At 41.1% G+C, this 21,012-nt stretch overlaps 1 protein-coding gene across 1 annotated transcript; it reads left to right on the plus strand.

Moving 5' to 3' along the window:
* Window positions 1-550: 550 nt before the first annotated feature.
* On the plus strand, window positions 551-1,861 carry LOC149184021 (uncharacterized). Its single transcript, XM_089415189.1, has 2 exons — window positions 551-715; window positions 851-1,861. Exons 1-2 carry the CDS (start codon window positions 551-553, stop codon window positions 1,859-1,861), a joined length of 1,176 nt encoding a protein of 391 aa, XP_089271315.1.
* The last annotated feature ends 19,151 nt before the right edge of the window (window positions 1,862-21,012 follow it).

The raw sequence follows: 21,012 nt of genomic DNA on the forward strand, positions 1-21,012 counted from the left end.
AATGCCATGAGTATGGTCATCTATATTGGCAATGCCCCATGAATAAGGAAGAGGAGTCAAAGAGAAGTCAAGAGGAATATCAGAGAAATTCAGGAAAAACAGAGGAGGCAGACAGGGGTTTTCAACAGGTCACAAAAAGAAAGAAACAGAGTAAGGAGGGACCCAAATCCTAGCCACAAGAAAAGCCCATTCATACAACAAGTCAAAACAAGTTTCAAATTCTACAGAATGAGAACGAAGATTACGAAGTAAATCTGGAGGATGATGAGGACCCTGGAAACACACCAATGGAAATAGTAAGTGAAAATAAAGGAAAAGACGCAAATCTGGGGAAAATAATTGAAGAACGGGCTGAAGGAAAGGCATAAAATGCAACAATGCAATCCCAGATGGAAGTGGAAAACCAGTTAGAAAGTGAGGTGGAGGAGGAGAGAATCATGAAACAGTTAATTCAAGAATGGAAATATTTAGATAGTAGATTCATACCTGAGAAGCAGAAACAATTATATAAAGAAGCATTTCAGAAGTACAAGGAAAAAAAGGGGAGAACATGGATAAGCAGATAACTATAGGAAATGAACAGGGTAATGGACAGGTGGGAATGGACGGCTCTGGCAATAACAGTAGGAAGAGAGGGCGTAAAACAATGAGCGAAACCATTCAGACTGTGGGAGAAATGTTGATAAACTCAGGCAAAGTGATACCTCTATCAGAGGTATTCTTCCCCTCCTATCAAAAGTTTTAAATGATTGTCATCAGTTGGAATATTAGGGGTTTGAATAGTAAAGGTAAACAGAGATATATGAAAGAGAAATTGAAAAAAGAGAAGCCTAGTATTATGATCTTACAGGAGACAAAAATTACAGTACATCAGCTGGAAGGAATAATCGACAAAAATAAACTGCAATACGAAGTTATGGGGCAAGACGCTATTGGCTCTGCGGGAGGTATTGCAATTTTGTGGAATCCAAACGATATCATCCTAGAAGGCTGGACCGGCATGAACAGAATCCTTATAGGCATTGGTAGGATAATAGGAACAAAGGAAAAGGTTGTCATTTCAGGGGTTTATGACCCTCCTTCCCCAGGGGAAAAAGAAAGTTTTATAAATAACATGAAAATAATTTGTAGAATATATCCAGAGGCTGCTTGGATCATAGGAGGCGATTTTAATTTAATCAGATCCCTAGAGGAGAAAAAAGTAGGGATAAGGAAGTTAGACCACTTCATGGATATGTTCAATGAAATGATAGAATATTTAAGATTAGTAGACATCCAGACTATTAATGGAATATGCACCTGGAACAACAGGAGGGGAGGAAAGAACCAAATAGCTTCAAGACTTGATCACTTCTTAGTATCAGAAGCAATTATGAATAAGGATGTTTTTGTTGAAGCAAAGATCATACCATCCCTTGGATCTGATCATTGGCCTATTCGACTAGAGGTGGATATTAAAAGAAATCGTGGAAGAAGACCATTCAGATTTGAAGCCTTCTGGTTAAGGGACCCAGGATTCATAAAGAAAGTGGAAGAATGGTGGACGCAAAGTACTGTGCAGGGAAAAGGAAAGATGCATACGTTCCGATTGAAACTGAAAGAGTTGAAAGGGAGAATTAAGAAGTGGAACAAGGAAGAGTTTGGTAACATTATGGAAGACAAACAAAAACTAGAGGGGGAAATGGAATCAATTCAACAAAATATGATATTGGAAGGCCGAACAGAGGAGAGCATTAGAGAAGAAGGGGTAATTCTTGGAAAACTAGAGGAAAGACGAAAGCAGGAAGAAGTTCTATGGCGGAAAAAATCAAGAATAAAGTGGTTGAGGGAGGGAGAAAGGAACACAAAATTCTTTCATTAGGCTATGATCAAACACAGACAAAGAAATAGGATCCTATCCATCAAAGATATAAATGGGGACAGAGTAGTGGAGCAAGCTGAGATTGAGCAAGTACTGGTGGATCATCATAAAGGTATCCTAACAGAACCTCAAGTTGATAGAATGGGAGCTATAAAGGAAATATGTTCAACCATTCCTCGTTTAGTTACAGAAGACCAAAACAAGGCGCTGATGAGAGCTGTTAACTTAGAAGAGATAGAGGAAACTGTAAAGTCAATGAAGAAAGGTACTGCTCCAGGTCCGGATGGCTTCACAGTTGATTTCTACCAGGCGGGATGGCACTTTCTGGGAAAAGAGATTCTAGATCTGATAGAAGAATCTCGGATGAACCAAAAGGTATGGCCTGCCATTAACTCTACTTTCTATGCTCTGATTCCTAAGGGTGATAATTTAGAAGATGCCAATGGTTTTAGACCCATAGCTTTGTGTAATGTTATCTACAAGATCATAACATCCTTGATCGCTAGAAGATTAAAACCCCTTCTGGATAAGTTAATATCTGCTGAACAAACGGGTTTTGTTGAAGGTAGACAAATCCTAGATGGCCTGGTAGTAACTCAAGAAGTTATTCACTCTCTAAAAATGAAAAAGCAAAAGGGTATGATGATTAAATTAGATTTGTCAAAATATTATGACAGACTGAACTGGAACTATTTGGAAGAAGTCCTGGAAAGTTTTGGCTTCAACAGGAGGTGGATTAAGTGGATTCATAGTCTGATTTCTTCTCCGAATTTTTCCATTCTTGCTAATGGAACTCCCTCGAAAACCTTTAATGCGTCTAGAGGAATTAGACAGGGAGACCCATTATCTCCATTTCTGTTCATTCTAGCAGCTGAAGGTCTGGGTTGATTTATTAAAAAAGAACGAGCAGCGAACAGAATCAAAGGTTTACAGCTTTGGGGAAATAATTTGCCCTTAACTCATCAGCAATTCGTTGATGATATCATGTTATTTGGGGAACCAACTGTTAAGGAAGTGAGACACCTTAAAAGAATCTTGGATTTATTTGCTGAAGCTTCTGGACTGGAAATTAATAGAGATAAGTCATGTATCTTCATATTTAATACAGTGGAACAGGTCAAAACTCACCTTATAAGATTGTTGGGCTTTAAGAGAGGAGAGCTGCCTACGAAATACTTGGGAAATTTATTGGACTTTACTTCCAAAAAGATGAAAAATTGGCAAGGAGTCCTAGATAAGCTGAGAAACAAAGTGGCAAACTGGGCCTTTCGAGTATTAAACATAGCAGGAAGGGTGGTTCTGGCAAAATCAGTCCTCCAAGCTATCCCCATTTACCCCTTGTCGATAATGGCGGCCCCTTTAGGAGTCTGTGCGAAGATTAGAGAGATCATAAGAAATTTTATTTGGGGAGGGGCAAACCAGCAGAAAAAATGGGCCCTAGTTTCTTGGAATCATTTAACAGAGAGAAAGGAAAAAGGGGGATTGGGTTTGAGGGACCCGGAAAAACTCAACAAAGTGTTAGGAGCAAAGCTTTGGTGGCGCTGGTTAAGGGAGGGCAATGATCTGTGGAAAGCCATATGGAAAACTAAATACAATATGCCGGACTCAATAGTGGAGATTTTAAGACAGAGAGAAACCCCCAAAGGTTCAGCAATCTAGGACCTAGCTCGTCAAAACAGAGATTTGGTTAAGAATCATACTTTCTGGGAGATTCGAGGTGGAGAGGAAGCCAATTTCTGGGATGATAAGTGGCAGCAGAAAGAAAGAATGAGTAGAATTCAGAGGGTACAACAGCTTCAAGAAAGAATAGAAGGAGATCGAAAATGTGTCAGAGACTATTGGAAAGCAAATGATCTGGATGGAATCTGGAGAAAATGGACCGATCCAACCGAGTGGGACAGAGAGCTTAGTCAAGACCAACAAGAAGCTTACATGAAAGAGGTGGATTCCAGGAAAATTAGAGCCCGCACTGGAAAGGATCTCCTGAGGTGGGGGAATTCCATGAAAGGATCTTTCACCACCAAAGAGGCATACTACTTATCAGATACGCAAGCCATAGCTAAGGAGAATCTAGATTGGAAGATTATATGGGGAAGCAATTGGTGGCCGAAAGTTTCCCTATTCATATGGCTTGCAACTAAGAATAAGATTTTAACTTGGGATAGAATTCAAGAAAAAGGTTTTAGTGGCCCGTCGAGATGCTGCCTCTGTAAAACTGAAGTGGAGACCAGAAATCACCTACTGATTAACTGCTAGTTCGCACAGAAAATTTGGATGGATACTAGAAGAATTTTTAGCAAATCTGAGATAGGCCCCAGAGATTTCAATGAAATTGTTTTCCAGTGGAATAAAGAGGGATTTCAATGTAAAGTTGTCAGCAGAGCATGGAATCTCATCTCAGGGTTCGTGCCATGGATGATATGGAAAGAGAGGAATCGCAGAGTGTTCCAGAATAAAATAAAGGATCTGGAATTAATTTGGGGACGAGCAGTCAAACTAATGAGGGAAACAATCCTGGTTGAGAAGTGGGACATGGAGGATTGGAAGGCAAACTAGTTTGAGGAGGGAATCCTGAACAATCTAAATCTAAAATTTGAGATGGTTCATCATAAGCAGAACTTCAATCATAATGCACGGACCCAAAGCCCTGATAAATTTAGCTATCCAAGAGAAAACTTCATCAAATTAAACTTCGACGGAGCTTCGAAAGGGAACCCGGGCGAAGCTGGTTTTGGAGGCATTTTCTGGGACAGTCATAAGCAGGTAAGGTGGATTTACGCAGATTGGGGTGGAGAAATGACGAATAATGAGGCTGAATTTTGGGCACTTCACCAGGGATTGCGAATTGCTGTAAGAAATGGATACACCAATTTAGAAATTGTTGGGGATTCCCAGATTGCGATTGAAATGCTGAGGAAGCTCAGCAATGGAAGAGACTAGGAGAAGATCACAAGCAGTTGGCGAATGGCTGGAATTGTCCAGGAGATAGCGGATCTATTGAAAAGAATTGAATACAAATTAATAAATCACGTCAGAAGGAAAGGGAATCGCGCGGCCGATTTCATGGCGAATTGGGGATGCAAAGGTCGTGGCAGCACGATTGACAACCAATGGAGAGTGGTGCGTGGTTGCAGAGAGTGGGCGGACTTGGCAACCATCATTAATGAAGACCATGATCAAGCTACGAGCGAGAATGCGGGGATCAATGAGCTGGATGGATGAGAGGGCGTGGAGATCTCGCGTAATGAACACAGGTCAGTCTGGACAGAGAGGCGTTATGATGACAGGGTACAGTGTGGTACATTGGCGGCGTGCGTGGAGAACGACACAGGATCATCCCCAAGGTGAAACAATAAATGCTCGCGATTGGAGAGGAGGGTGGAGCGGCTTGTCAGATCTCCCGACAGCTGAAATTAATCATAGAATGATGGCCAAAGGAGACGTCACCCCAGAAAGCAATCGGCGGCAAGGCAAATTGGATTCAAAGGCATACGCTGAGGGTAGAGATCCGATATATAGCCAAACGGGGAAGGAAGAGTAGTTATCTAGTTGTTTCCCAATTTGGCGAGGAGCGGACAACACCGCTGAGAGACAGCAATATAGGATAGAGTTTACCTGGCACCAAAGTATTCCCTGCGGCAGAACCGACGGTAAAATGGAAACCCGGCTGAAATCCAAGACGACAGAGGAGCAGCATAATACAACTGTCAGGAATAAGAGTCAGAAAGGCAAGGAAATTATGAACGAAGACCACCCAGCTGAGATTTGGGAGATTGAGGACGAGTCTGAGGAGGAGGCACCCCGAGGCGAGGGGAACAAGAGATCTTCCTCTCAGGACGGATTAGCAAACGAGGAACATTAACAGATGAAGGAAAACCACCCTTCTCCGCAGGCGGCGAAGGTTAGGCGTTACGACATGAGAAAAAGAGATAGGGGTCTTGGCAGCGGCTTGGATTCGGGCAGTAAAAGGGGTCGGGGACAGAGCAGGAAGTTGCATGAGGAAGGTGAGAACTCCAGGCAAGACGGGGGGCCTGCCAAAAAAACAAGGACGGTGAATCAGAGAGTCCGGCGGGCAGAGAAGGCTTATCAGCAAAACACCAATCCAGAAGTTAGAAGAATCATGCAACACCTGGAGGAGGAGTCCCTCCAAGACCAATCTGATGAAGAAATGGAGGACTCGGAATTCCTGTTGCATGATCCAGGCCACACAAGGGGAAGAATGTCCCTATTTAAACAATCTCTGCATATTTACTGGGCTATGAAAAGGTTGCTGGCAAAGGCTATAGAGCAAGTTGCTACAGAGATGGTGGAGATTGTGCGGGTCGCCCTGACATGCACAGAGAATTGAGTTTCATCCGCATTGCTTTGGAAAGGCAAGAGGAGAAGTTAGATGAAATTCAACAGCTACTGAAGGGAGCTCACCAGGGTGCAGATAAAGGAGCGAATCAGCAACCAGCAATGGATGATGTTTGAAAGAGATATGTTCAAAAAATCTCATAGTCTTCCCAATTATAGTTTTTGCATGTTTTTAGATAGAGAAATATATTTCTTGCAGACTAGTAGAATTAGAAGATCTCAAGACTGTCTCGTTTATCTTGCTAGAATTATCAGACTTTGGGCCTTTTATCTTTGATCGGCCATTAAAAACTATAGATGGCTTAAATACTCGGTTTCCCCATGTGGGCGAGTTTGCAATGTTTTTGATACTATGTAATGTTTTATTTTCTATCCAGTAATAGAAAGAGTACCACCTCAGCTTACAAAAAAAAATAATTTATAATATAATTATGCCAATAGAATCTCCTTTTGAAACTCTTCACCTCATCTTTTAGTCCCTTTTTGTTGTACCAGTGATATCTGTTTGCTGTTAAAATTAATTTAGTTAACTCCACTTCGTTTGGGCAGCTAGTTTTACCATAAGATTTATCAAGAATAAAATGGAACTGGTGGTCTTGCTGAAGAGGTGATGCGATGAATGCTCCATCTTGCTGAAGAGGCGATGCGATAAGTGCTCCGACGAAGTTCGCATTCACGAGGCTGGCCTAGTTCGTTTCATATTATTCACTCTCACCTAGTGCATTTCATTTGTCCAACTACCCAACATTTCCAACTCATGTTTATTAATTTAAAAGGACTCTTAACCACTTTCAATTTATATTTTAGGTTATGAATATATGTTTCTTTTCCTTTATTTTAAATAGAAGAAAATAAGTCGATTGATAAAGGAAGAAAAGAGGCTTTTATCACTGGTATTATTGTTCCAGCTTATGGTATTATGATTCCTTACCACGTTTTTACCATCAAAATTAGGATTTTTGTTAAATGGTTAATTATTAGAAATTTTTAAAGTTTTATAATATTTTTTTATTTTTGATTTAAGATTTCTGTGATTTATAATATTTATGATATTATTATTTGGTAAAAATTACATAGGAGACAATTTCGTCAACATGTTTTGAACCAACCAATGTGGTCCATCACATAGGAGACAATTTCGTCATGTTTCAAACCAACCAATGTGGTCCATCTTCAGGACAAGATGAAGAACCAGGTCTACGCAATGAAATAAATAGATGAAAAGAGAAGCTAACTAGTCCTTAGAATATAACAACTAATTTGACTTAATAACCATTATTACTAATTTTTGATATTTTGATTTGACCAAAAAAATATAAAAGAACCTAAATCATTTATAGAGTTCAGGCTTCTGTGATCCATATCAAGTTTGTGAGATATTTTTCGGCGTAAATCACATGGAAAACCATTTGTCGACGCGTTTCGAACCAACTAGTGTGGTTCATCGTCCTGACGATGAACCACACTAGTTGGTTCGAAACACGTCGACAAATGGTTTTCCATGTGATTTACGCCGAAAAATATCTCACAAACCTAAATCATTATTTATTATAGGTACAATTATTATTAAAATTGAATTCTAATATTATAAATAATATTATTAAAATAAAATCTATTATTAATATTATTAATCCAATTGATTTTGTTAGTTAAAAAAACTATTAAAGATAATATTATTACTTAAAATGTCTATTATGATAAATATTAAAATTATTATTTTAATAAATTTATATTCCTACCACTATTATTATTAATCACGTAGATTTTTTTATTTAAGAATATTAGTAAATAAATAAATAAATAAAAATAATTCTATAAAATCTATATATATATGAATGGATGGATAAATAGATAGATAGATAGATAGATTAATAATTAATTATTTAATAAATAAATAAATTGAAAAAAATTACTATTATTATTCTTATTAATTTTTTTAAGTAAAGAAAAAAATACATAAAAATTTAGGAATATAAAGTCGGGATCCAACACCTGCTGATACTCAGTGATCGTCTCTATTCAGATTAACATGTCTCTTTTCATTTTCTAAGGCCCTCTAAATTTACGATGATGAAAATGGTTAATTTTAGCGTTTGAAGAATAGCTTCTCAACATGCAGATGTGATGATTGGGCATTTTCTGCATTTATTTAAGCGGAGGAATCCAATCTCTCATGCTTGATGTTCGTAACATGCTCATAAATCCTTTGGTTAATTGATCGGCCAGTCTCACCAATATAAGGGGTCCTCAGCTTCAAGGAGGCATAAAAGACTCTTCCCATCTTTGGGGTTTACCACGTCCTTAAGTAATCGAAGAGAACTTGAAATAGAATTTACTAACTAGGCCTTAAAACATGAAATGCAACCTTATGCTTTTGGCAGTAGCACCCTTACAATTTTATCTGTCATTGTCATTGCCTTGTTTGTACAGGAAAGATTTGACATAAGAACACCTTGTGGCTGTAAGGATCTAGCTTCATTGCAATTGAAGCACTTTCTCTTATTCATGGAACAATGTTACAAGACCAACTTCTAATTGGAGGGTTTTATTAGAGGGGTTAGATTGACTGCAAAGGGAACACCTTCCATTGAGATTTAGAACATTCTTATTCATAGCACGCTCATACATGACCAACTTTTGATTAAAAAGTTTAGATGGATTACAAAGATAACCTTTCGATGAAAGCAGTTATAGCCACTCAAAATATCTTTTGGTCAAAAATTTATATGAAGAATGCCATTTTGGATGTTCTTTAAAATGTTTTAATACTTCCTTGAGAGTTGTAAAAGTTTTCAGATATCATGTTAAATATGTTGCAATTTTATGCGAATTAATTTTCGGTCCAACCTTATTTATATGAAGAATGCAATTGGGATTGTACTTCCTTGAGAGTAGTAAATTTTTTCAAGAATCATATTAAATATGTTGCAATGTTATTCAGTCTGGAAATTATATTTGGTGGCATGTCGTCCTAAATTTGGATGGTGCTTCCTTGAGTGGTAAATTATTTCAAGATATCATTTTAAATATGTTGCAATGTTATTCAATCTGGAAATTATCTTTGGTCACCTTCTGGTGTAAGTCATTTTTATGTGGGGCATAAAGAGAATGTTACCAATGTTTGGATTTTTCTATAGTGTTAGTTCTTTAGTTATTTTGTATAGTGCTTAGTTTATTTTGTATTTTTGGCTTGTGATGCTTATTATCTAAGATATGCAGTTAAGATGGGTTCCTAAGGATTCTTATTATATAAGATAGGCAGCTGATGATGTAGGTGCCTAAGATGTTTAGTAAAGTGAAATTGAATTTAATTAATTACACATATATTATGTGAAGTGTCGAGTGTTCTATGTTTATTATGTGCAAGGTTTGACGAAGTATATGAAGATTTGGCTCCTTTTGATGAACAAGACAGTGACTATTGGTTAGAGAATTTAGATGGTCAACAAGTTGTAGGTAGTTTACATGAAAATGGGGTTGACGAGAAAAATTCAGTAGTTTTTCCTCGTGACAAAGGGAAGCAACACAATTTAAATCATGATACTTGTTCCTTTAATATGAATGGTACATGTTTAAAATCGCATATGTTTGGTAAACATATTCTTAATGATACGCCATTACAATCTGAATGCTTCTCGAGGAGAAGCCTCTATCTGACATCTGCCAGAAAATCAAGATCACGTACTTCACAACGTCACAGTGTCAATATTCGATCCCAAAGTGCCAATGCTTTTGAAAATATACCTAATCAGTAATTAAAAATTATTTTACATTATGTTTCTAGTTGTATGTCTTGAAAATAGATAATCAGGTATGCTCAAGCAAAGTAGCTGTATCCGTTGCAATCCATTTGTAAAACAAGTGTAAATGCTCAGGAGTATCTTGAATAACAGTAGTGGTTGTCTCTGATTTCCAAGGGGAAATAATCAAATGAATGATTTCGTTCAGTTGAATAGTTTTGAGAAGCATATTTACAGCATTTTAATAGAGGTATGCAATATCATTCATCAAATATGTGTATGGGTGAAAGATTAACTACATTACATATCTATGGGTTGTCTCTGTTGAAAAGTGTGCAACAAGAAATTCTTGTTGAGAGTGCAACAAGATGATGGAGCTTAGTGAAAAGAGTCGCCTTCACTAAGTAGGCCCGCAGGCTATTTTTGGCGCAATTCTATTTTTAGACATATGGATCATGTCTATGGATTGCAGGTTGCTGCTTATGGATGATTGGTCAAGTTGGGAAAAATAGATGGACTTCTATTTTTTGATGAAAGTGTGAGTGATCACAGTGTGAGTGATCAAAGTCTATTTTTAGACTAGCTGTCAAAAATAGAAAACTCAAATATTATTGTCTCATAATAATATTTAGACTATAAACTTGATCTTATTCTCTTGGAGCACTTCAGGATGAGCTACGGATGTGGTACATGCAGATCCCATAAGAAAATACGTGGTTAACTATGGGATGAATAATATTTTCATGCAGGACTTCAGTTAGAACTCAAGTGAGTTGAGCTTAGTGGACTGGAGGTGTAGTTGTGTTTATTTTAGCTTTGTTAAACTAGTTGTATTTAGTCTAACTGATCAATAGACTAGAGATGAGTTGGGTGAATTAGTTATTAATTAATTCACAAGTTATTAACTCATAATACAACTATAGAATACATCAGTTAACTCAGTTTCATGTCAGTTCATGTTCAGTTCAACAGGGACAGGTGGTAGAGAATCAGATTGCTATCAGTTGTGACTATAGTTGTGCACCAGATCTTGCACAATCAAGGGATTGAGTATGCCAATGAGTTTTCTCATGTATTTTCCCAGTATTGTAGCCTTTTCTCACGTCCAAAAAAGTGTGAGTGATTATTTTGAGGTGAAATACGAGTTTGGGAGCCATTCTTATCAGTTCTTGAGCAGGTATTGAGCAGTGGAGGCAGGCAAGCAGCGGGGGAGATTTGGAGATCAAATCTGAGCTGTATTATGTGTAACAGGTGGATCTGGTACTGGATTGCTTGTGATAAGCATTGTACTTTGTAATGTTACATGATTCAATCAATATAATATACAGATAGTGTGGGGTTTTTAGCGAGATGCTTTCCCCGGGATACATACTGTGTTAATGAGTTTGATTGATGCTTCTATGTGCGCCTGTGAATGTTTCTGCTTCTGTAAATTGATGATCAACGTAGAGGAGATTATGTATTATACATGTTCCGCTTATAATTGTATGATCAAGATAATCTCCATTGAATATGTGTTAAATTATTCAAAATTTCTACAGTCTCTTTATGCACATTACTAGTAGATGGACACCACAAGTAAGTCACAGGTGAAATAGAGTTGTAAGGGGATTCCCCAACTTTGTTAAACTCCAAATGTTGATTTTTAGACATCGCTCAAATATATAATTTGTTACAATCATATACAAGGTTTTCTGAGAAAAAGAACACAACATCAACAAAGTCACAATAGGGAACTTATTTCCACAAACCGCCTTACCATAGCAGTCCTATAACACACTCCGTATAATTTAGCATTTTGCATTTCTAACATGGCTACCACTGATGGTGGTGCAGGCTCTAGTACCATTCCTAGAACATTCGAAAGGGAACCCTGCCAAATATAGATAAGAGAACAAAAGTGCAATCAAAATAGACTAATAAAAACAATAAAAAGGTAGAAAGTGCTTGAACTACATGCAAAAGAATGCTTCCTAATACTACAAAGTAAATATATCAAGTTCAACATCATATCCCTGCAGAATAGAATTAAAGAGTCAGCGACTGCATTTGCCTAAGGGCCCTCCAACTGAACAGCGCTAAAGTAGCTTGCATCATGCAACACTGCCCTCGACTTCGACCATTTCAACACAAACCTTAATCCTCTGCCTCTGTATTTTAAAGCATTTTTAATCAAGGGGATGCATACTGAGATCCCCCTAGCCTAAGACGTTATTACAGTCCGATTTCCTATTGCAGGAAAAGCGAAGGCCTATCTTTTATCTCTGAAATTTTCATAGACAATTTTCTAAAATACTTTGGCATTAAATTTCATTCATTGTCACCACTCTCAATATACTGAACTACTTTTTTCAATCGAGCATCTTCATGTTGTGTACTGGTAAAATATTTCAAAGTTTAAAAGTTTATAAAGATGATCTACACTTCAACAAAGAAACAAACGATTCGAGCATTCTAACGATACATTCTCAGAAGATGTTGTCATTGATTTTACTTTGAAGGTTATTCTATTCAAATGCGAACATGTGCCAAGCACTTAACACATTTGCAAAACTTGAAACCAGTGTCAACAAGATATCACTATCCAACCGGAAGGAGTATGTTTTCTTTAAGTTCACTTCATTTACTTAATTTAATTTTGGTGAATTGTGTTGATTTGTGGTAGCATCGGATGTGCTTTAGCCATGAGAATTGGTGGAGAGGCTAAAGCACATGAGATCTCCAAGACTAAGAAATGGTTTGGATAGATTGTACACGGTTTGGGCGATATTAAAATAATTAATATTTTTAATGGAGTTCCTAAGTCTAAACTTAGGAAAAATAAAATATTAATGGGTATTAATATAAAACTGGGTTAGAAGGTTCCAAAATTCATGGATCAAGCCAAATCTAATCTTATTCATTGATTAGAGATTTAATCTCGGTCGTTGAAGGACCAACGATAAAAGTATAAGAGGAGGCTTGAGGGTCAGTTGGAGAACACACCAGAGTGATCAGTCCCTAATTTTGCTAGAGCGGGGTTGCTACACAAAAGTGAATCAGTGATTAGCAGTGAGGGGTAGTGAGTACTAGATAGAGAGGCAGAGATAGTACTGAGAGACCAATGGAGAAGCAGAGAGAGCAAGAGAAACAATCAGTTCAAGCCACACATAGCCCAACAGAGACATCACAGAGGCCAGAGACACTATGTCATCCACGTGGAGGCTGTTGGAGTGACGCAGAGGGTCCCATAGGCTGAGAAATTCCTCAGAGGGCTGACAGAGAGGGTCCTGGGGCTGACAAAGATCAACAGGAGTTTGAGACAAAGGCCAGAAGGGCCAGCTGAGCTTCTGAGTCATCGAAGAGGGTTTCATGGGACAGGTTTTCTGAATACCTGTTTCTGAATATAGAGGAATTGTTGTCGTGTATTTTTCTCTATGGGGTGAGCTGGTTAGGCACCCAGTTGTACTCAACGAAATACTGCATAATAATATACCCTCAAAATAGTTGCACCGGTTTTCCCGCATTGGGTTTTTCTACGGAAACTTGTCGAAAAATAACAATGTCACTTGGGTGTTTTCTTTCTTTTAGCTAATGATCTGTAGATGTTGTGACTATATTGTGTTTATTTCAGTATTTAAATGTTTTAAATAACTTGTTAAAAAATTAAAAGTAGTAGAAATAAACCAGCAGAATACAGATTAATTTTCTAACGGATAGACTTAAAAAATTCAACATGGTATTAGAGTGTGGTTGCAGATCAGAGGAAAGTTGAAGGCATCAGATGAGTAGAGAATTTGCAGTAGAATCATCTATCTCGAGTAACAATAGTTGATCCTTGCATAAGCGATAGAGGAAGGATTGACGCATAGGGACTACGTCATCAGTCTGGGCCTGAGAGAGGCCAGCATAGAGGCTGAGGAGGGCAGTAATAGGCTCACACCGAGCCACGTAGAGGCCAGGAAGGATGACACAGTTGTCTGAGGGAGATGTCTTTTTAGTGCCAGGATTTCGCATAGCCAAGAGTCTCAATCCTTCAGCTGTTGGGGTGAAGGAAGTTGTTGGGAGTTTGTGGGAGCAAAGCTAGTGGGGTGTTGTGGTCTGAAAAATACCTAACAAGGAAAAACTAAGGTAGAGGGAGTTTTTGCCGAGGCGGATTCTTGCTAAAGAATCCGGATCAGTGTTGCAGTTGAACAGACGATCGGAGATGGGTAACTTGACAGTTGGAAAAAGGATTTCTAGGAGGGAAATCGAAACTCAGAAGGAGGTCAGAAGAAAACTTCTAGACGGGAAGTAGAGAGACTTGCAGGAGTCGAACCAAGAACTTCGAGACAGTAAGTAGAGAGACTCAAAGGAGTTGAACCAAGAATTTCTAGGCTAGAAGTAGAGAAACTTAGTAGGAGTCGAAGAGATAAATTCTAGATGGGAAGCAGAGAGTCTCAACAGGAATCGAAGAGAGAACTTCCAAAGAGAACTAGAGACTCGGAGGAGTCGAAAGAAAGAGCAGAGAGATGGCCATGAATGGACTGAAGGATCAGGACATGTTGGATGGAGGATCCAACTTTATCATCTGGAAGGCCAAGATTCTGTCTTTCCCGGGTGCCATGTGTGCTCATGTACCTCTAGAGAAGAGGTGGGGAGACATCGAGTTGTAGTCAGAAGTACTACAGGCGATGAGGGGCAGGATCCTTGAGGTACCCAACCTCTTGGATTATACCTTGCTACGGGAGCCCTAAAGAGGAGTAGCAGGATTGGCAGATGTTGGTAGAGATGGATGCGGATGAAGCGGCAGATAGTGCTACAGTGCAAGACTCCCTAGGCAGCGTGAGGCTGGTAGGCTGTAACAGTGCAAAGGCATGGAGAGTGTTATAATGGTTCAGGATGGCATAAAAAGGGTTGCAACGGTGCGAAATGTAGGGAGTTGTTGCAACATCGCAGAGGTCAGTAAAGGGAGCACTTGTTAGTGGTAGAGGGAGCTTCAACATCGAGAGTGTTTAATCCGGATTTAAACAGGAACGCAACAAATTACAGAGATAACCATATACACAAAGATGCAGCGGAAATAATACTTCATTTCATTAATGGAAAATACTCAAATATGCTTACAACAGAAATGGAAATAAACTAGCTAGGGCGATGGTAGCTTATCTCTGAGAAGAGATGTGATGGCTACATGCCTCTGAACTGTCTTACAATGAGGCTCAGAGGCCTATTTATTGTTGAGAAACAATAGAAAACCCTTCACATTCCAAAACCTAACCCTAGAAGATGAAACGCCAAATTGTGGGCCCCGTTTTTGGGTAAGTTGGTACATCAATTTCCCGGGGTCGCGAATTGGTCATACTATCTCTATTTGACGTGCATGATAGCCCGTTGGAAAGATCTCTCCGAGGACTACGACGGAAAAGACGAATTTTATCAGAAAAATTGCTGGCGGTAGATTTCCCAAAAAACGTCGTTTAGGGCCTCAAAACGGCTCCGGAAGTTCAGGACTCGAAAAACTGCTAAAAAATAGTAAGTTGTGCTACAATTAAGGAAATTGAAAATGCTGAGAAAGACAATGGTGGGGGTCCAGGTGGACTTGGCAGGTGGCCACCAATATCCACCTGGATCATTCCTCCCCCCTTAGGAAGCAATGGTCCCCATTGCGTTGAGATCCTCCATGAGATGAGGAAACTTCTGCTGAACTTGTTCCCTGGTGAGCCACTTGCCCTGCTGAAGGAGTTGGCCTGCTTTGACAACTCGATACAGTTGGATATTCTGTTGGCGAGTGTTCTTGATCTGTGTGTCCATGATCCGATCAGTTGCAGCTTGTTCCATGCAATCTGGATTTAATTTTGTGGGTTTGAGCTGTTCTCCAATGTCGGATGTGTCTAGCAATGGTGGAAAGTATGGCCGAAGGCGGTCCACATTGAACACTGGGTGCAGGCCAAGGAATGGGGGAATGCTGAGCTCAAATGCATTGTCTCCCATAGCCTTAGTAATGGTGTAAGGACCATATCGGAGTGGTCTCAATTTCCGATAGGCTCCAGTAAGGCGTTCCTTTTGCAAATGCAACCAGACTTTGTCGCCCACCTGAAACTTGTGTGGCACCCGATGTTGATCATGTCGCTGCTTGTACTTGGCATTTGATTTCTCAAGAATTTCATGGACCTGCTGGCGAATATGTTGGATGCGCTCAATGAAACTGGTGGCCTTATTTGTTTCGGACTGGACATGAACTGAATTCATGTGAGTAGCTGCAAGTGGCATGGCCACATCAATGGGGCATAGTGGCTGGAATCCTAAACCCACCTGAAAAGGGCTATGGCCAGTCGAGTTGTGAAGAGCTCGGTTGTAGCTATGTTGAACATAGGGGAGGCTCTCGTCCCATGTGCGTGGATGCTTTGAGTTATACATGCGCAGAATGTGCACAATCATCCTATTGACAACCTCTGTCTGGCCATCAGTTTGAGGATGGAAGGCTGTGGACTTCGTGAGTTTGGTGTCCATCATTGACCAGAGACTGGACCAAAATGTGCTGAGAAACCGACTATCCCGATCTGAGATGATGGACTGTGGGATCCCAAAGTGCACCCACACTCGTTCAAAGAAGAGTTTAGCAGTGGCTTCTGCTGTGATATTCTTCTTGCAGGCCATCATAATGGCCATCTTTGAGAACCTGTCGACGACCACAAAAACACAGTCATTTCCATGCTTAGTGGAAGGAAGGCCTGACATGTAATCCATGGAGATGGATTCCCAAGGTCGACTAGGGGTAGGCAACGGGGTGTAGAGGCCTTGCTTCTTAATGGTCGGTTTGGCAATGGCACAGGCAGTACATGATCGGATGTACTTCCCAACATCCTGTCGAAGATTTGGCCAATAGAAATAATTTTGCAGTACTGCCACTATTTTCTCGACCCCGAAATGCCCAGCAGCCCGACTGTAGTGTGCTTCCCAAATCATCTTGGCACGCTCGCTTGAAGGAACACAAAGGTGACCGAGGTGGCATAATAGGGCATCCTGGAGGTGAAAATCTGCAACCTGCCGACCCTCCAAGAGTGTCTGGTATGTGTGGCCGAATTCTGGGTCGCTTTTGTAGAGAAGTGGCCAATAAGAAGTCTCGTGCCCGCAGGAGTTGAGCACGGTGGTTAGCGCCATGATCGGTGGTCGACTGAGGCAATCTGCAACATTATTGGTGCTACCCTTTTTGTACTTGATATTCAAGTGAAACTGTTGCAGGTATGTAGACCACTTCTGATGGTGAACATTTTGCAATTTCCCTTGGGTCTGTATGAACTGCAGAGGTCGGTGGTCTGTGTGGATGACCGTTTCCTTCCCCAAAATGTAATGCTTCCATTGTCGGCAGGCCTGTAAAATGGAATACATCTCTTTATCATAAGTGGGGTACTTCCGGACTGTGTCTGAAAGTGTTTCACTATGATATGCCACTGGATGTCCATGTTGAGTAAGGACTGCCCCAATAGCATAGTCAGAGGCATCTGTCTCGACCTCAAATGGTTGTTGTAAATCTGGTAACGCGAGCACTGGTGCCGTGTAGAGGCGATCCTTCAACTCCCTGAATGCCTTCTGTTGGGATTCAGACAAAAAGAATTTTGCTTTCGCCCCGCCCTTGGTGACTTGACTCAAGGGCCAAGAAATATGAGAAAACCCCAACACAAACCTGCGGTAGAAGTTGGCAAGACCTAGAAAGCTGCGTAGCTCTATTAGAGTGGTTGGAGAGGGCCAATCCCGAATGACTTGGACCTTGGCTGGATCGACATGCACCCCCTGTTCATCAATGATGTATCCCATATACTGAACCTCGGTCATGCCAAAAGTGCATTTCTCCAAATTGGCACATAGCTTGTGTTGCCGCAGTGTTTGGAGAACCTGTCGGATGTGGTGGAGGTGCTCTTCCCAACTCTGGCTGAAGATCAGAATGTCATCCAAGTATACTACTACAAAGGAGTTGGTGAATGGCCGCAAGATGTCATCCATTAGCCTCATAAAGGTTGCAGGAGCATTCGTCAATCCGAAAGGCATGACCAACCATTCGAAGAGGCCCTCCTTGGATTTGAAGGCAGTCTTCCACACATCTGAGGGTTCGATTGGTACCTGGTGATATCCTGACTTCAGATCGATCTTGCTGAAATATTTTGCCCCCTTTAGTTGGTCTAGGAGGTCATCAATCCGTGGGATCGGGTACCTATTACGGACAGTGATCTTGTTCAGCGCCCGATAGTCAATACAGAGTCTCCACGTCCCATCTTTCTTTTGTAGCAACACGATCGGGCTCCCACAGGGCGATGAACTCGGACGGATGTGACCTTTCTGCAGGAGCTCCTAAATCTGCCTCTTGATTTCATCGTTCTCCAGAACGGAGCGCCGATAAATTGGTCCATTGGGTAGTGGTGCACCTGGGGTCAGATCGATGGAGTGCTTGACTTGACAGTGTAGAGGAACCCCTGCCGGGGAGGTGAAGATGTCCTCGTACTCCTCCACAATCTTGTCCATCTGTAGTTGTCGTGCAGAGGGGCCCCGTTTGGAGGCCGCGGCCACTGTCTTCTTCTTTCCTTGAGGGCGTATCATCAGGAAAACAAATTTCCTAGTTTTGGAAATGATCTTACTGCATTGTTTTGCAGTAATCAAAGAGAGGGCGGCAGGTGGTGCTACCTCTGGTATCCTGAACAACTTATTTCCCAATGTAATAATAACTGCACGGGGCCTCGATTCATACACAGCATGTCGCTTCCACAAGTATGGTTTTCCTAGTAATACATCACAAACTTCAAGGGGAGCAATGTCACACAATACCTCATCCGTGAAGGGCTTGATGTTGTATGGAAGGCGACACTACTGGCTCACGCGAAGATCTCGTCCTTGGTGAAGCCACCCAATGGTGTATGGTTGTGGATGTGATGTGGTCGGTAGGCCCAACCGCTTCACGACCTCTGCCGAAATGAGGTTCTTTTGACTCCCGCTATCAACAATGAACTGTATCGGGGAGCCCTTTACCCACATCTGGGAGTGGAAGAGACGCTCCTCCTCCTCTGGATCTTCGGGTTCATTTTTCTGGATCTTTGCGGTAGCAACAGTGGCGCTGGGGTCCGCATCAATGATCTGCTTCCCTTTTTCATACCCCTTATCGGGTTCTGACTCCGTGTCGGAACATGCATCTGATTCTGAAACCTTTAGCTCAGCCACCAGTGACTGCTTGGCCCGACACTCACTTGTGTTGTGAGTGGAGCTCTTATGGAACTCGCACCATTTTCCAGTGTCCTTTCTCGGCTTCACGACGTTGTTCTTTGCTTGCAGCTTCGGCTGGTTGTCTTGGGCTGTCCCGCCTTGGATTTGTCCTTTGTTCTGTGGTTTAGGGGCACCTTTCCCCTGCTTTGGATTCGCAGATCCAAAGTCTCGCTTCTTTTGTTTAAACTTCTGCTCGACCTTGACGGCATAACGGTATGCTGCGCCGAGCGAGGGGATGTTTAGGAATTGTATTTCTTCCTGGATGTACTTGTGCAGGCATCCACGGTATTTGAGTATCAAATGTTGCTCTGAATCCTTGATACCAAACTTTGTGCGAAGGGTATGGAAAAGATTGGTGAACTCCGGCACGTCTTGGTCCCTTCCCTGCCGCAGCGTGGTCCACTTTATGTATTCATCCTCATAGCTCCCGACAGGGTAGTACTGCTCCTTGATAGCATCCCGGAATGAATCCCAGGTGGGTGCGGCTGAAAATAGTGAGCCAGTACTTTCATCCTTCTGCTCGCAGTAGGTTTCCCACCAGTCCTTGACGTGGGGGGCTGCTTTGAGGAGAGCAAAAACAATCTTTTCCCGACTCGAAAATTCATGAACAGAAAAATAACCCTCTAGCAGATTTAACCATTTATCTACGACATCTGCATCTATTTGACCTTCGAATATGGGGATTTCAAAATTAACTTGTACCTTAAAGGGTGTGGCGTTTCCAGAGTAGCTGCTGGAAGCCGATGCGTTGCTTCTCGGTAGCCGCTGAAGGATCTGGGAAAAACTGTCCATCATCGCATTCCGTTGTCGCTCGAGGGCTTCTTCGAGCAAGATTTTGATGGGATCTCTTGCCCCCTCATCTTTCTTCTCGTCCGCCATGGGAGGCCGTCGGGATTTGCGAGGCTGGTCTTGCAAAGGTTCAACCAGTTCAAGCCCTAACTCCTTATATCCCGACCTTGTTGGGGACATGCAAAGAAAAACAGAGAAAAAGCAGACCGCTCTGATACCACTGATCCGGATTTAAACAGGAACGCAACAAATTACAGAGATAACCATATACACAAATATGCAGCGGAAATAATACTTCATTTCATTAATGGAAAATACTCAAATATGCTTACAACAGAAATGGAAATAAACTAGCTAGGGCGATGGTAGCTTATCTCTGAGAAGAGATGTGATGGCTACATGCCTCTGAACTGTCTTACAATGAGGCTCAGAGACCTATTTATTGTTGAGAAACAATAGAAAACCCTTCACATTCAAAACCTAACCCTAGAAGATGAAACGCCAAATTGTGGGCCCCGTTATTGGGTAAGTTGGTACATCAACTTCCCGGGGTCGCGAATTGGTCATACTATCTCCGTTTGACGTGCATGATAGCCCGTTGGAAAGATCTCTCTGAGGACTACGACGGAAAGACGACTTTGATTAGAGAAATCGCTGGCGGTAGATTTCCCAAAAAACGTCGTTTAGGGCCTTAAAACGGCTCCGGAAGTTCAGGACTCGAAAAACTGCTAAAAAATAGTAAGTTGTGCTACAATTAAGGAAACTGAAAATGCTGAGAAAGACAATGGTGGGGGTCCAGGTGGACTTGGCAGGTGGCCACCAATATCCACCTGGATCAATGTTTCTAGCCTGATAGGGATGTCATATCTTGGGTGGATCAGTTACTTACTTCTCAATAATTGAGTTGCAGTGAAGTAGCAGTATGCAATAGCATGATGCAACATGATGAGAGGGGGATGCATTGCTGGCAGGATGGACCAGTAGCAGCACAGATGCGGAGGCAACTGCCATATGGATGTAGCAGTGGAAGTGGCAGGGCCATGGGTAGCAGTACAG

Source organism: Pinus tabuliformis, chromosome 3_2 (assembly GCF_031772625.1).
Source record: "Pinus tabuliformis cultivar Carrire ecotype Pingquan chromosome 3_2, CPIR1, whole genome shotgun sequence".
In the NCBI taxonomy this organism is placed as follows: Eukaryota; Viridiplantae; Streptophyta; class Pinopsida; order Pinales; family Pinaceae; genus Pinus; species Pinus tabuliformis.